This window comes from Microtus pennsylvanicus, chromosome 15, assembly GCF_037038515.1.
Source record: "Microtus pennsylvanicus isolate mMicPen1 chromosome 15, mMicPen1.hap1, whole genome shotgun sequence".
Classification (NCBI taxonomy): Eukaryota; Metazoa; Chordata; class Mammalia; order Rodentia; family Cricetidae; genus Microtus; species Microtus pennsylvanicus.
The window spans coordinates 71,180,417-71,198,514 of NC_134593.1; the positions used below are offsets into that span (position 1 = coordinate 71,180,417).

Below are 18,098 nucleotides of genomic sequence, written 5' to 3' on the forward strand. Positions count from 1 at the left end.
CATGGATGAGGCCCTAAATTCTACTCCTGAGCCTATTATTTAAAAAGGCGTTTAGATCACATACCTCGTTTGTTCGTGTGTGTGTGTGTGTGTGTGTGTGTGTGTGTAACTGGAGCTTTTACGTGATTTTAGGAGACACAAGAAATGAAAACTCAGAGACGTCCAGTGTGCATTTTTATTCTGGGATCAAGGACAAAGATCTGCCTGCTCAGACTCTTAGTACAAAATATCGATGAGTAAATTAGAGGCAGGATGAGTGTTCCAGATATTTCTTTTGCCTCAAGCTCCAACATGACTGAAAGGGGCACAGGCTGGGGTCGCATCGGAGCCAGGAAAGTGGAGTGGACCTTATTGGATGCAGGCAGGAGAGGCCTGGGGTGGGTGTGGGGGCCTCACAGAGGGGTTGCAGTCTGCCCTGTTGGTATTACATACAATACCTCTGTTCTGCAGATATTTGGCATCCATGTTCCCCTTCTGGCTGCACAAGGCTACTCGAGTCTGTTTTTGCTTCCCGCAACATTTTCAAGTGTAAATTCAGCAGCAATGGAACGTAATGAAAACTGCAGAACTAGAAGACAGAGGAAGGGTGGAGAAAGCAACAGACAGTAGGTGGGGCACCATTGGATTAGGGAAGACAGGCCGGTGGGCACGCAGCCGCCTGCTGGAACCCTAAGCTTCTGTCGGCTTCTGGAAGCCTCTCTGCAGAATGAAGCAAGCGCCGTGTGTGAGTCCCCAGCGTGCACTAATAGGTGCCTTTCCAGGTAGCCCATTCGCTTCGACCACTCGTAGCCCGCTCACCAGGGCAGGCTCACCGGTGTCAGGGGCACGTTGAGAACGTAAATAGGAAGAAAAGAAAACTCTGGGGAATCTGTATGTTCTGCCTAAGAAAATTCCAGTTTTCCTAACTCGCTTCAGAAGCGCTACGAGAGTCGGGTTGGGTCACCAAAGTGTCCGCACAAGGCGGTGAGAAATGAGAAATCCGGGGCGTCTAGGTCAGGGATCAGAGCAAAGGAGGTGCCGGGAAGGGGCGTGGCCAGCGGTGGAGGGGCGTGGCGTTGGGAAGATTGGCGGCGCGGTGGGGCCTGGCAGCAGAGGTCGGGCGGGGCTAAAACTGGTGGGCGTGTCCGCGTCCCGCTGGGGCGGGGCGGGGCGGGGCGGGGCGGGGCGATACGTCGGGAAGATGGCGTTGTGTGTGCTGCGGAAAACGGTCCGCGGAGCGGCGGCGCTGCCCAGGCTGTGAGTTCAGGTCCCCAGTCCCCGCCACGCGGCGAAGGCGGCGGCCAGAGCGCTGTGTTGAGCCTGCACGGGCACTCTAGCCCGCAGCCTCTGTGCCTTCCGCGCTTGACCTCTGCCAAGGTCGCTGCGGCTGCTGCCTCCCAGAGGGCGGGTTTTGCATGGACCCGGTCGGTGGGTACAAGTGTTGCCGGATTGGCAGGGCTGTCAGACGCGCCAAGCTTTCTAGGGAGGCTCTGGAGTAGCTGAGACGCTGGCCTCCTGAGCGACAACACACCTGTTTTCTATGTGAAGCACAGAGGTTCCCTAATGTTTGGTCTCTGTACCCCCTTACCCATCTAAAGATGATTGAGGGTCCCAAAGAGCTTCTGCCAGAATTTGTTCATAAAAAACACTGACCTTTTTGGTTTTTTTAGATGGAAAGAGCATAATGTCTTGAGATTTTCTTTGGTTTAATATGAGAGTCTCATGTCACCAGCTTTGGAGTAAACATCTGAAAGGAATTCCAGAACTTGGGAAGAAGAGGCAGGAGGACACAGGTTCAAGGCTACACGTGTCTCCATAGCAAGTTTGAGGCCAGCCTGGTCTGCATAGCAATACTAGCTGGTAAAAGAGATCAGTAGGCCGTCACAAGTCAGGCACACTCGTGTGTCAGGGACTTCCACTTTGAGAACTGCTGATGTGACCCTGGTGTGCCCATCTGCAAATCACAGATCTCCTGTGGTCCCCCTCACCACCATCTGAAGAAGTAAGGTGTCCTGTTTACAATGAGGAACAGGATCAGAGAGCCCAAATGACTGTCTCAAAGTCCCACAGAGTTACAGAGCCAAGGTTCATGATCTAGCGATTTTTACATCTTTTTCTTGTGCTTTAAGATTCACACCTGATCCATGGTAGCACCCACATGGCCTTAGGCAACCCACTGTCTCCATTACCTGTGGTTTGTACCCTGGCTCAGGAAATCACTGTTGGAACCAGAATGGCAGATAGAGGAGTGGTCACAGGCCTGCCCAGAGGTTTCTTTTCTGAGGTGAGAAAGGGCCAGGCTCTGTGGTTTGCTCAGCACTGACCCCCTGCGGTCACCACTTCTAGGAAATGTTTATTTCTTCCTCTCCATACCACATCTTTGCATCTCTGGGTCCTGGGCTCTTTGATGACCCCAGCTGTGTTAAATAGTGTGGGTCTTAGTGAACACACGGGAGTGAGTGAACACTATCTGCCATACCTTATTTCTGTCTGTTGGACTGAGCTTCAGCTTGAACCAGTGAGCCACTTCTGGTTGTTCTGAACCATTGCTGGGCAGGCAGGGGCCATTCTAGACCTCCAGTCTTGATCCCTGTTCCCGACCCTCCAGCGTTTGCCCTGTTGAGTCCTAGACTGTCCTGTTATCCATGCTGTTGACTGGCCATGCTGGATACATATAAATTACCCTGCCTTCAAGGGAGGGAGCGGAATTCACTTGACAGAGCCGAGAAATATAGACAGGAATGTGAACACACACACATCATACCATACACACACATCGTACCATACACACACACACCACACATACACCACACTGTAACTGGAAGTTTCTACCCCACCTGCCTGCCACTTCCTACATAACCACTCTAAGACTTAATTATAAATTGTTTGGCCTATTAGCTCAGACTTATTATTAGCTAACTCTTGCAACTTAAATGAACTCTTTTCTGTTATTCTATATTTTACCATGAGGCTCATAGCTTATTACCTCACATCTTGCTTCTCCAGTGGTTGCTGGCATCTCTGACTCTGCCTTCTTTCTTCCTCTTTCTATTTGGATTTCCCACCTAGCTATATTCTGCCCTGCCATAGGCCAAAGCAGCTTCTTTATTAACCAATGGTAATAAAACATATTCATAGCATACAGAGGGGTATCCCACATCACCACACACATACACACACATCACACATATACCACACATATATCATACACACCACAGACACATACCACACACATGCAAACACACACACACAGAAGCACAAATACACACAAACACACATATATACCACACACGTACATATAACCTATAAAAAATGATACATAGAAGCTGGTGGTACACTCCTTTAATCCCAGCACTTGGGAGGTAAAGAAAGATAACTCTCTGTGAGTTCAAGACCAACCTGGTCTACAGAGGTAGTTCTAGGACAGCCAAGGCTACACAAAAAAACCCTATCTTCAAAAACAAAAACAAAACAGAAAATTGTTATACAGAAACATTTGTAAACATTTATCAAACCACATACGAGTTCTTATGTCGTCTCCAGCTCTAATGCATTGGTAAAGGACCAGTTTACCACTTCCCCGGGCTTGTTTGTAAACCCCACTCCTGCATTAGAAACCGGGCTCCTGCTGTCTGCCATACATTCACCTGATTGTTCAACTCGGCGAGTATTTACAGAATTGTCATCACACTCATGGGATGGGAAGGAGCCCGTCCCCTAGAGGACGGTGCCCGTTTTCTCTCCCTTAAGGGCTCCACTTGGATCAGCACCTTACCTTTAGCCCTTGTGTGTGCATTTGTGACAGTTAGTGCTTTTTCAGAGTCTGTATCCGCCACTCGAGAGTTTTCACCTTTACTTTGTTTATTGTGTGTGTTTATGTGTGGAGGTCAGAGGACAACTTTCAGGACCCGATTCTCCTCCACCATAGGCTCCAGGGATAGAAGTCAGGTTGTCACATATACTTTTTTGTTGTTGTTGTTTGTTTTTCGAGACAGGGTTTCTTTGTAGCTTTGGAGCCTGTCCTGAACTAGCCCTTGTAGACCAGGTTGGCCTCGTATACTTTTACTGCTGATCCATCTCTTTTGGAACGTCACAGAATTGGAACCACATGGGGTACAGTCTTTTTAGGTTGGATCCTTTTACTTAATAATATGCATGTAAAATCCCTTCATGTCTCTCATGACTTAATGATTCATTTCTTTTTATTGCCAAGTGATATTCCATTGTATGCTATACCACAATTGATTTATACATCCTCCTCCTCCTCCTCCTCCTCCTCCTCCTCCTCCTCCTCCTCCTCCTCCTCCTCCTCCTCTTATTGTTATCCGTTGAAGGACATTTTGGTTGCTTCTGGTTTTTGTTGGTCGTGCCTAAGCCCTCTCTCTATATTTGTGTTCAATGTACGGACATGCTTACTTAGGAATGTGACTGTTGAATTGTTTGGGAAGATGGTGTACGAAAACGCATTGTTTTATCAGTGTACGAGAGGCCTGTTGCTGTGCAAACTCATCAGCTGCTCTAATGGGTGTGTGGTTGTAGTATCCTGTTTTCAGTTTGCTTGTTTCGATGGTTAAAGGGCATCCAGCTGTTCTGAAACCTCCTCAAACGACCTGGGGTGGTTTGCGTGAAAATGGCCCCATGAGCTCGGATATTTGAGTGCTTGGTGGAACAGTCCGGGGGAGATTAGGAGATGTGGCCTTTTGGAGGAGGTATGTCACTGGGGTCGGGCTTTTGTGCTGATTTTCCATCTGTGTATATCCTTCGTAAATTTGTTCAACTCCTTTGCCGACTTCTGAATTGGGTTGTGTGTGATTCTGTGATATAATGAGATATGTGTATTGGGTTTTGGTCCGTGTTTCCTGGAACAGAGCCCTAAGCCACTGGACTCTCCAGGGTGACTTGAGTATCTGGGGGGTCCAACTGGGTTTCAGGATGTGGGCCCTCTCAGAAAACCCACAGCATGATTGGAGAACCTGGTGAGTGTTTATCAGCTTGGCACAGCTAGAGTTTCCTGAGAAGAGGGAACCACAGTTGTCTCTACAAGATTGGCCTGAGGGCAAGCCTGAGGGCATTTTCTTAACAACTCATGTGGGTGAGTGATGCCACCCTGGGTAGATTGTATAAGAAATTTGTCTGGGGCTGGAGAGATGGCTCAGAGGTTAAGAGCCCTGGCTGCTCTTCCAGAGTACCTAGATTCAATTCCCAGCAACCACATGGTGGCTCACAGCCATCTGTAATGAGATTTGGTGCCCTCTTCTGGCAGGCAGGTGTACATGCAGGCTGAAAACTGTATACATAATAAATAAACAAATCTAAAAAAAGAAAAAAAAAGAAAAGAAAGAAAGCTGTCCAAACAGTCCAGGGGGAACGAGCCAGTCAGCAGCACGCCTTCGTGGCTCTGTCCCAGTTCCTGCCTTGAGTTCCCTCAGTGATGAAGTGTGAGAGCTTTAAGAGTTTCCTCTCCAAGTTGCTTTGGTTATGATGTTTTATGACTGCCATATAAAACCTAGCTAAAACACCCACTATAGCCCATGGGAAATGTGTCACACCCCCCCCCCCACACACACACCTCTGGGGTAAGTGAAGACTGAGTTGATTCCAAGTGACCAGTGAGGTGATCAATCACGTCTGTGCAAGGATGCATCCATCAAAATCCAAAAGGCCGGGGTCTGGAGAGCATCCAGATTGCTGAACACATGCAGCTTTCTGGAGGGAGGTGTACTTAAGAGAGGGCACTGAAGCTCCCGCCCCTCCCCCACACCCTGCCCCGTGTATCCTTCCATCTGGCCATTCGTCTGGATCCTTTCGAATGTCTCTTATAGTAACCGGTTTCCAAGCGTTCTGGGAGCTGTCGTGGCAAATGAGTCAAATCTAAAGAGTGGCGTCTTAGGAACCCCTGACTTAGGGCCGATCAGTCAGAAACGCAAGACAAACACCCTTAACTTTTGTTTGCATCTGAAGGAGGGGCAACATGAGGAACTAAGCCCCAAATGTGTGGAGTGTGGTGCTCACTAGCTCGAGCTGGAAAATGTCAGAGTTGAGTTAACGGATATCTTAGTGTCTGCAGGAGGAGTGGATTTGCTGTTGGATGGGGTGGGGGGGGAGGGCTCCCTCCCCCACAAGTTGAATGAGCCAGAAAGAGAAGGACACCCTTGGGTCAGTCCTTCAGGCTGCTTGCTTGCTGTTGAGTTTCGCCTTGTTGGTATAGATCAACTACACGTCCTTCCTCAGATTTGTATTTTGGAAATATTTTCTCCAGTCTGTGGCATTTCTCAGCATTCTCTGAAGAGTGGATTTCAAAGAGAAAATAATTCTAATTTTAATGAAAAGTCCAGTTTATCATGTGTGGATCTTGAGAGTCCCCCACCCTCATCCCCATCCTTTCTTTTGGAAGGTCAACAGTGTTGTGTATCTCTGACCCCTTCGGTTGTCCTAGCATCAGTTGGCAGCATCTGGACTGTCTTGTCTGGTGTGTTGTGGTGGTTCTTCTGGGCCCTCTTTTCTCTATACTATAGACTAACCTGCACTGAGTCCATACAGTAAGTCAGAGGAATTAACATCCTAAGATCTTGAATCTTGAAATTGGAGAGGTGGCTCAGTAGTTAAGAACACTTGCTACTCTTGCAGAGGACCTGGGTTCAATTCCCAGCACCAGTATGGTGGCTCACAACCACTCAGTTCCAGAAATGTATCCCCCTCTCTGATGCCCTCTCTGGCCCTATTGGGCACTGCACAATGTGATGCACAGATATACATGCAGGCAAAACATTTGCACACATAAAATAAAAATAAGTCGCTTTTAGGAGACATGCATATACATGTGCATATACAATTTTCCAAAATAAGTCACTTTTAGGAGACTTCTGCACATACGTGTGCATACAGGTTCCCATTTTAGCCATTTTAGTGCAGAGTTCATAGCTGTGTTGGTATGTGCAGCCGTCAGCCCTGTTTGCTCCCAGCATTTTCTGTTGCTTCCATCCCTGCTGAGTGGGGATCGCCTGGTGTCTGGATACACTTGTGTAGTGCCCACCCCTCTGTGTGTGGCCTCCTTTGCTTGGGGTGACATCTGAGGCCTCGCCCCTGCTGTAGTGGTCATATGCCGCTAACTGTGTATTACCGTTTACGTCGTCATGGATCTAATCTACTTTCAAATCCTACTACTTCCTTCAGGGAGGTACAGAGATGTCACTTACTGCCCCCCACTTCAGAAGCGGCGGGACTTGGGAGAGCGGAGCCAATAAGTGAGGCTGACTAAAGTCTCACGAGATAGCCAGCTTTATTCCGAGCATCAGACGGTTTTATCCTCTGGGGATTGGTAGGGTCACCTGAGTAAAGCGTACAGTCACAAGGCCAAGCCATACATGTGTAGCAAAAACATGCTTTTCCATAGTGGCATATAAACAACCATAACAGGCTATAATTGGTAATCTGAAGTAAACTCACTCCCCTCTGCTCAGATTCCAAGAACAATTCTGTGTTTTGAAGTCATTGAGGCTGCAAGACTCTTGTTTTAGAGTTTTTCCTCAAGCCCACAGAGTTCCCACACGACTCTGTTCTTGGACCGTGTTCCGACGGCTCCTATGTATCTGTCTTTATTTTTCTCCTTTTGCTGGTATCGTTGTTTTAAATGTGTGTGTGTTACAAACTCAGTAATACATCGCTATAATTTATGTAAATTTATGTAGGCAAGACTGGCCCTGAATTCACAGAGACTACCCTGCCTCTGTCTCCCAAGAGTTGAGCACTACCATAGCAGGCCAGAAATGTGGGTTTAGAAGATGCAGAGAGAAAGCTGGGGTACGCTGGGCTCCTTGGGAAGGGGCCCTTGGTATGTCTGAAGGATTTTATTAAGGGGAAAAAGAGTTGCTAATTGTAAGACAAAATCTTTTGGCTGCCACGGAAAGGAGCGGCGGCGGCGCTTGTTCTCAACAGGTTACGTTTAGAATTTTATTAGATAATAAAGATATTATAGAGGAAGTGGTATTTGTGTTTTCATATAGGTCACTTGGGTATGAATATAAATCCACTGCCATTCAGCGGGTTCAGTTTATTTCATGTTGCTTTTATAGCTTGTTGCCATGGTTTGAATGTGTCCCTCAAAGTCATGTGCTGGGAATGAAACCAATCCCAAAGCAACCATGTTAAGAGTGGGACCTTTAAGAGGTAATTAGGTCATGATGGCTCTGCCCTATGAATGGATTGATGCTGATATTTTGGGAGTGTGCTCATGACTGAGAGTAGCTTTGTTATAGAAATAAGTCCGGGCAGCGGGGGAGGGGGCTGGGAATATAGCTCGGTTAGCAGAGTGCTTGCCTCACATGTATGAAGCCCTGGGTTCAATCCCCAGTGCCACATAAACTGACCATGATGGTACAGATTGTATGTAATACCAGTACTCCGGAGGTGGAGGCAGGAGGATCAGACATTCAAGGTCATCCTTGGTATACAGTGAGTTTAAGGCCTGGTCTGTGTAAGACCTAAATATCTAGATAGATAATGTCAATATATAGTTAAATAACACACTCACACACAGACACACACACAGACACACACACTCACACACAGACACACACATATACACACATAGACACACACTCACAGACACACATACACACATATACACACACAGACACACACACTCACACACAGACACATACACATATACACACACACAGACACACATAGACACACACACATAGACACACACTCACACACATATACACATATATACACACACAGACACACACACTCACACAGAGACACACACACTCACACACAGACACACACATAGACACACACTCACACACAAACACACAGACACACACACTCACATACAGACACAGACACACACACTCACACACAGACACAAATAGACACTCACACACAGACACAAATAGACACACACACTCACACACAGACACATACACATATACACACACACAGACACACATAGACACACACACATAGACACACACTCACACACATATACACATATATACACACACAGACACACACACTCACACACAGACACACACATAGACACACACTCACACACAAACACACAGACACACACACTCACACACAAACACACAGACACACACACTCACATACAGACACAGACACACACACTCACACACAGACACAAATAGACACACACACTCACACACAGACACAAATAGACACACACACTCACACACAGACACACACATATACACACAAACACACACAGAGACACACACAGAGACACACACTCACACACAGACACACACACTCACACACAGACACACACATAGACACACACACTCACACACAGACACACACACATAGACATACACAATCACACAGACACACATATACACACCAACACACAGACACACACACAAACACACAGACACACACAGACACACACTCACACACAGACACACACAAACACACAGAGAGACACACTTATACACAGATACACACACAAACACACTCACACACAGACACAGACACACACACTTTGCTCCTGAGCCGTTGCCTCAGCCCGTCCTTTAGAGTTCTTCTGATTACTGTAGAAAACACTATCATGTGTGCGTGTGTGTGCATATGACCACAGTTGTTTGTTTAGTCTGTTCCCAAGTTTTCTTTCTTGGGAAATGCAGGGGGAGGGAAATGTTTCTCTCTCAGCTTTCTCAAGATCCCTGGAGGCAGCTTCTGACATGTGAGCTTGCAGGTTCAAAGCCTGTGTTCTTTGCAGCCTTTTGGTGCCTGCTGTCAATCACCGTCTAGAAGGTGTTGCTCTGGACTACAGGCTGCCTTGTAGCACTTACCTGCCCCCTCCCTGGGTTTAGCAGGCCCATACTTGGTAAAATAAGCTCAGAATGTCTTGTGGGTTACAAAGCTGGCAGTGGCTGCATACAAAGACCCTACCCTCTGGCTGTCGGCCTGGGCTGGCACTCTGACCTGCCAGGCAACTACCCAGTAGGCCATGTCTTACTCTTAGCTAAGCTTTTAAGATCCACAGAGATCCAGACCAGGGACATTTGCGGAAGCAGGAGGACTGGGCCAGTGACCTAGGCCAGAACAGGCTTGAGGCAGTGAGCTCCATACCAGGAGTGCTAAGTGACTTCCAGGAACACGGAGTGACCAATGGGGTAGCTAGAACCATGGCACTCAGATGGTTGATGAACAACCATCTGAGCCTTGGATCCTCTGGCACATAGAAGATCAATCACCAGAGTCACAGACAGCCCCAACCACACCAATTAGAGGAAAAGATGAGTAGATAAGGTAAGAACACACGCAACACCACAAAGAGCAACATGATACCAGTAAACTCTAGAGACCCTACAACAGCAAGACTTGAACAACCAAATATAGATGAAACAAAAGAAAATGACCTGTACTCCACGAAATTGGAAAGCTTAAAGGAAATGGACAACTTCTGGATAAATATCACTTACCAAAATTAAATCAAGACCAGATAAGCAAATTAAACAGACCTATAAATGCTGAAGAAATAGAAACAGTCATCAAAAGTCTCCCAACCAAAAAAATCCCAGGACCAGATGGTTTCAGCTCAGAATTCTACAAGACTTTCAAAGAGGAACTAATACCAATATTCCTCAAATTATTCCACACAATAGAAACAGAGGGAACATTGCCAAACTCTTTTTATGAGGCTACAATTACCCTGATACCCAAACCACAGACAGACAATACTAAGAAAGAGAATTACAGACCAATCTCACTCATGAACATTGATACAAAAATACTAAATAAAATACTAGCAAATCAAATCCAAGAACACATCAGAACCATCATCCACCATATGACCAAGTCAGCTTCATCCCACAGATGCAGGGATGGTTCAACATATGAAAATCTGTCAACGTAATCCACCATATAAACAAGCTGAAAAATAAAAACCACATGATCATCTCAGTAGATGCCAATAAAGCTTTCAACAAAATACAACCTTCATGATAAAGGTCTTGGAGAGAGCAGGAATAGAATAAGAACATACCTAAACATAATAAAGGCAATATACAGCAAGCCAACAGCCAACATCAAACTAAATGGAGAGAACTCCCAGCAATCCAACTGAAATCAGAAAAAGACAAGGTTGTCCACTCTCCATATCTATTCAATATAGTTCTTGAGGTCCTAGCTAGAGCAATAAGACACCAAAAGGAGATCAAGGAGATATAAATCGGAAAAGAAGTCAGGCTCTCACTATTTGCTTATGATATGCTAGTTTACATAAGCAACCCCAAAAATTCTACCAAGAACCTTCTACAACTCATTAACACTTTCAGTAATATAGCAGAATTCAAGATTAACTCAAAAAATCAGTAGCCTCCTGTACACAGATGATAAATGGGCTGAGAAAGAAATCAGAGAAACAACATCCTTCACAATAGCCACAAATAGCATAAAATATCTTGGAGTAACTTCCAAACAAATGGAAGATTTGTATGACAAGAACTTTAAATCTTTGAAGAAAGAAATCGAAGAAGACATCAGAAAGTGGAAAGATCTACCATGCTCTTGGGTAGGTAGAATTGACATAGTAAAAATGGCAATCTTACCAAAAGTAATCTACAGATTCAATGCAATGCTCATCAAAATCCCAGCAAAATTCTTGGCAGACCTCAAAAGAATGGTACTCAATTTCATATGGAAAAGCAAAAAACCCAGGATAGCCAAAACAATCCTGTTCAATAAAAGAATTTCTGGAGGCATCACAATCCCTGACTTCAAACTCTACTACAGAGCTATGCTACTGGAAACCAGCCTAGTATTAGCATAAAAACAGACAGGAAGATCAATGGAACCAAATGGAAGACCCGGATATTAATCCACACATTTTCGAATACCTGATTTTTTACAAAGAAGCAAAAAATATCAAATTGTAAAAAGAAAGCATATTTAACAAATGGTGCTGGCATAACTGGATAACAACATGTAGAAGAATGAAAATAGATCCATGTCTATCACCATGCACAAAACTCAAGTCCAAATGGATGAAAGACCTCAACATAAAGCCAGTCACACTGAACCTGATAGAAGAGAAAGTGGGAAGTACACTTGAACACATTGGCACAGGAGACCACTTCCTAAATATAAGCCCAGTACAACAGACATGGAGAGAAACAATTAATAAATGGGACTTCCTGAAATCGAGACGCTTCTGTAAAGCAAAGGGCATGGTCAACAAGACAAAACAATAGCCTACAGAATGGGAAGAGATCTGCGCTAACCCCACATCAGACAGAGGTCTGATCTCCAAAATATACAAAGAACTCAAGAAATTGGTCATCAAAAGAACAAATAATCCAATAAAAAAATGGGGTACAGACCTAAACAGAGAACTCTCAACAGAGGAATCTAAAATGGCTGAAAGACACTTAGGGAAATGGTCAACATCCTTATTCACCAGAGAAATGAAAATCAAAACAACTCTGAGATTCCATCTTACACATGTAAGAATGGCCAAGATCAAAAACACTGATGACAACTTATGCTGGAGAGGTTGTGGGGTAAAGGGAACACTTCTGCATTGCTGGTGGGAGTGCAATCTGGTACAGCCCCTTTGGATGTCAGTGTGGCGATTTCTCAGAAAATTAGGAAACAGCCTTCGTCAAGACCCAGTAATACCACTTTTGGGTATATACCCAAAGGATGCTCAATCATGCCACAAGGACATGTGCTCAACTATGTTCATAGCAGCTTTGTTTGTCATAACCAGAACCTGGAAACAACCTAAATACCCCTCGACCGAAGAATGAATAGGGAAAATGTACATTTACACAATGGAATGCTACACAGCAGAAAAAAAGAATGACATCTTGAAATTTGCAGGCAAATGGATGGCGCTAGAAAACATAATTTTGAGTAAGGTAACCCAGACCCAGAAGGACAATTATCACATGTTTTTAAACATAAGGCAAAGAAAACCAATCCTCAAATGACAACTGCAGAGAACTTAGACAACAATGAGGACACTAAGAGAGACTTACATGGATCTAATCTACATGGGAAAGAGAAAAAGACAGGATCTTCTGAGTAAATTGGGAGCATGGGGACCTTGGGAGAGGGTTGAAGGGGAGGGGAGAAGCAGGGAGAGGATTAGAGAAAAATGTAGAGCTCAATAAAAAAATATGTGTATATACATACATACACATATATTTGATATATCCACGGAGAATATATATATACACACATATATGATATGATCCATAGAGAATATATATATATGATCCACAGAGGTCCCATTAATAATAAAGAGCCAAAAGTCAATGTCTCAGTGGCTTTAAGACACACTCTACATGCTGCCGGGAGCGGCTGGTGTCCTGCAAGGGCCGCAGGACACTTCAGATATTGACTCCTGGGGCCTTCCAGTACTGAAAACTTTAAATGACAACAATTCCTCTCCACTTTATTATCTCACGGTTCCTCCATGAGAGCCATATTTAATTTATTAATTTTCTAAGAGTTACAATTCTTTGGTTTGGTTTGGTTTATGAGACAGTTATAGCATCACTGGCCTGTAGACCAGGCTGGCCTCAAACTCACGGAGATCCCCTGCCTCCCAAGTGCTGAGATTAAAGTTGTATACCACCACACCTGGCGAATTACAATTCTTATTTAATTGTATGTATCTGTGTGAGTCATATGCACAGGTGTTGATGGCAGAGCTCAGGTGTGGAGGTCAGAGGTTAATCCTTGGGAGTCATTTCTCTTTTCCCGCCCCGTACGTTCTAGGGCGTGAACGCAGGCCACCGAGCTTGGAGGCAAGCATGTTAATCATGTTTATGTACTAGCCGTCTTGATGGCTTTCTCTTTTTAAATGATATTTTAACAATTCAGTATGTGTGTGTCTCTGTGTATGGTGTGGGTATGATTGTGGTGTGTGCCTATGTCTGTGTGTGTAGTGTGTCTGTGGTGTGAGTGTGTATGTAGTGTGAATGTAGTGGTGTATGTGTGTGTGAGTGTGGTGTAAGTATGTGTGAGTGTGTGGTGTGTGTGTATGGTGTGTGGGGTGTGTGGTATGAGTGTGTGGTGTGTCTATGTGTGTGGTGTGTAGGTGTGTGTGTGGTGTGAATGAGTACATGGTGTGGATGTGTCTGTGTGGTGTGTGTATGTGTCTGTGTGCGTGGTATGTGTGTCTGTGTATTTGTGTGGTGTGTGTATATGTCTGTGTGGTGTGTGTGTCTGTGTGGTGTGTGTATGTGTCTGTGTGTGGTGTGTGCGTGTCGGTGTGCATGTGTGTATCTGAACACCTACACGGGAACCCTTCTGTGAAAATTAGAGGCTATGGAGCTGGAGAGATGGCTCAGAGGTTAAGAGCATTGCCTGCTCTTCCAAAGGTCCTGAGTTCAATTCCCAGCAACAACATGGTGGCTCACAACCATCTGTAATGAGGTCTGGTGCCCTCTTCTGGTCGGCAGACATACAGACAGAATACTGTATACATAATAAATAAAATAAATATTTTTAAAAAAAGAAAAGAAAATTAGAGGCTAGTTTGCAGGAGTGGCTTCTGTCTTTCTGTGTAGGTGGGTGGGGACATTGGACTCAGAGCAGCAGGCTTGGCCGTAAATCCCAGTACCTGCCAAGCCATCTTACTAGCTCAAGCCACAGTTTAGTTGGAGACTGCATTTCCTACTTAGCTCAGTTCTAATTGAGGCACCAAACACCTGCAGTCTCATCACTGGGAAGTTAGAAACAGGGGGATCAGGAGTTTGAGGTCGGCCTAGCAAAAAAGCTTGAGGCAAGCTTGAGCTGCATGAGGTCCCGTCTCAGAAAGAAACAACGAAACGGAACCGTTATTTATTTCTAAGATGGCCTCTTTACCTTTTCATATGTGCCCCTCTGTGGACCTTTTTACACGGGTCTTTAAAACATCGTCAGGCACATACATTACTGCTTTGGCTAGAAGAAACGGAGGCTTGTGTAAAGGCGTGTAAAGTTATCTTGTCTTCTTATATAATCCCACACTGGCATTTGTGAGCAGACTGACGTGCTCATATTAGTTTTGGATACAAACTAAAAGTTTAACAACAAAAAAAAAGTTCCCAGCCCCCACTCCAAGTGTAGTTCATGCCTAAGACACTGGAGGGCGCTCTAGCAACGGGAGATGTAGCGGATCTCTGCAGTCGTGGGCCGCGCCCTCGCAAATAGGCTGCTTTTCCTAAGATAGGGATGAGGTTTTTCTGTTCGTTCTTTAAGACAAACGAAAGACACACGGAGGGGGAGAGGAATGGGTCTACACTGGCCTGTAAACGGTCCGCTTAAATTTTAAGCCTTAAAAGTTGGTGAGAGACTTGAGTCGCCCTTGGTACCCCAGGACCTTCCGTCTAGGGTCCTGTGCTGCCCCGCTGTGCTGCATGCGATCCTGGCTCATTTTGCTTCTTAGGTCTCAACGCACACCAATCAGGGAGGTCTTCCTGATTGACAAAGCCCCTTACCCACCATCCTCTGCTGCTGCCTCTACCCTCTCCCTATCCTGCCTCGCTTTCCCCATCACTTCCTCTTTCAGAAGTATCAGGTGTTTATTTCTTGTCTGTTTGACCTCCCTCCAGAACACAAATACCCACAACATCAGCGATGTAGCCTGCTTATTCTGTTGCTTTTAAAGCTCCCGAAACTACAAAGTGACATTCGTTGTTAGGAAAGCATTTGCTGGGTTAGGCATGAAGTTGAGTTGGACTGCTTGCCTGGTGGGACTGACAGATTGGTTGAGCAGCGTCTACCCATGTGAACCAGGAGTGTTCCGGTGACAGCGCCAACTACTCTGGGCCGTGAAGAAGCCTCTCCCTGCAGCTTTGCTGCTCCCGGCGTAATATGCACACGTCCAAAATCCTCTTCCCCTGCTCCCCCACCTCCTGTGTGCTGGGGTGCAGTGAGTTACCTCACCTTGCACCCTGCTCATCCAACCACATGCAGCCGTCCAACCACACACTCCTGGGGGCACACTCAGCCATCCAGCCACACACTCCTGGGGGCACACTCACCCATCCAGCCACACACTCCTGGGGGCACACTCACCCATCCAGCCACACACTCCTCAGGGCACACTCAGCCATCCAGCCACACACTCCTCAGGGCACACTCACCCATCCAGCCACACACTCCTGGGGGCACACTCACACATCCAGCCACACACTCCTGGGGGCACACTCACCCATCCAGCCACACACTCCTGGGGGCACACTCAGCCATCCAGCCACACACTCCTCAGGGCACACTCACCCATCCAGCCACACACTCCTCAGGGCACACTCAGCCATCCAGCCATACACTCCTCAGGGCACACTCACCCATCCAGCCACACACTCCTCAGGGCACACTCACCCATCCAGCCACACACTCCTCAGGGCACACTCAGCCATCCTACCACACACTCCTCGGGGCACACTCAGCCATCCAGCCACACACTCCTGGGGGCACACTCAGCCATCCAGCCACACACTCCTGGGGGCACACTCACCCATCCTGCCACACACTCCTGGGGGCACACTCACCCATCCAGCCACACACTCCTGGGGGCACACTCAGCCATCCAGCCACACACTCCTGGGGGCACACTCAGCCATCCAGCCATACACTCCTCAGGGCACACTCAGCCATCCAGCCACACACTCCTGGGGGCACACTCAGCCATCCAGCCACACACTCCTGGGGGCACACTCACCCATCCAGCCACACACTCCTGGGGGCACACTCACCCATCCAGCCACACACTCCTCAGGGCACACTCAGCCTTCCAGCCATACACTCCTCAGGGCACACTCAGCCATCCTACCACACACTCCTTAGGGCACACTCACCCTGGTCCCAGCTGTGCTGAGGAGTAAACCCAGGGCCTCACACATCGTAGGTAGACCCTTAACTGAGAGGCCTTTTGGGGTGTGTAGGAGTGGAATTCCTGGGTCATGTGGCATCTTTGGGAATAACTCATGAGGAACCATCCAACTTGTTCACTTCGGCTCCACTTTCCGTCATACCCACAATGCACTGTGGCCCAGGCCTCTCCATCCTTAGTAGCTCTTGCTACTTCCCGCTGTCTCATATAGCTGTTCTGGCTGCTGCGAGGTGAGCGCCATGCTGTCTCTCCAGATCACTCATAAATGCACGCTTCATCCCTCTGCGCCTCCCGTGTTCTCCAGCTGCACCCGTGACAACCCTCCCCGTCCCTCGTAGCTCTTGAGCATGTGCAATCTTGCCTTTCGGCCCTTCACACCCTGCCCCTTGGGTCCTCCTCACACTCCACGCGCCATACTTCCCAGGCCTCCTCCTTCCGGAAGCTAGACCGTGGCCTTTGAGGTCTGGGGATAGCAGGGTTCACATCCAGTGTCCGCTTAGACAGGAAGAAGCACCGGATGGTGGCTGTGGTGTCTGCGCATGAGAAGAGGCTGGAGACATGGCTCAGAGGTTAAGAGCACTGGTTGTTCTTCCAGAGGACTCGGGTTTAATTCCCAACACCCACATGGTGGCTCACAACCATCTCTAAACCAGCTCCAGGAAAACTGATGCCCTCTGGCCTCTGTGAGCAGTGCACAGACACACATGTAGACACAATACCCATACACATAAAATAAATAAACAAATGAACCCTATTAAAAATCAACAGAACGTTCATACGCAAAGGGAAACTAGACACCTGTGTAAAAGCACCACCCTTGGGGCAAGTCCTCCCCTCCCCTCCCATCTCTCTCCCCTCAGCACCCCACTCTGCCTCACTCCAAGGTTTACCCTGAGGTGTGAATTCTGCACTTCCTTCTTATATTAGCTCTTCTCCGTACATCGTAAACTCAGGGTTCACCCTTCCTACTTGTGCCCAGTACACAGCGCCAGGCACACAATGGGCAGGGGGAAAAGACTTCTTGAATGAACACCTCCTCGTGTGGCCACAGGAAGCAGAATTAGTTACTAATTATTGGCTCGACGTGAGAAGGTGGAGAGGCAAACTTTCTGTGTATGAGTGTGGGTGTCTGTATGTTTTCCTAGATTATAGATTTGTCTAAACATTCCTGGTAATTTAAGATGTCAAATCTGAAGTTTCTTTCTTGGCTTGAGTTCTTGAACACTGGCCAGGGCTGTTTTCAGATTCCACAGTATTCTTCCTT

At 46.7% G+C, this 18,098-nt stretch overlaps 1 protein-coding gene across 3 annotated transcripts in view; it reads left to right on the forward strand.

The window, feature by feature from the left end:
• Nucleotides 1-1,162: 1,162 nt before the first annotated feature.
• Clybl (citramalyl-CoA lyase) overlaps nucleotides 1,163-18,098 on the forward strand; it is a 220,075-nt gene continuing 203,139 nt past the window's right edge. For all 3 annotated transcript variants that reach the window (XM_075949781.1, XM_075949782.1, XM_075949783.1), the window contains exon 1: nucleotides 1,163-1,236. In XM_075949781.1, coding sequence (XP_075805896.1) covers nucleotides 1,181-1,236 — 56 coding nt within the window. In that variant the 5' untranslated portion in view covers nucleotides 1,163-1,180. The remainder of the gene's footprint in view (nucleotides 1,237-18,098) is intronic.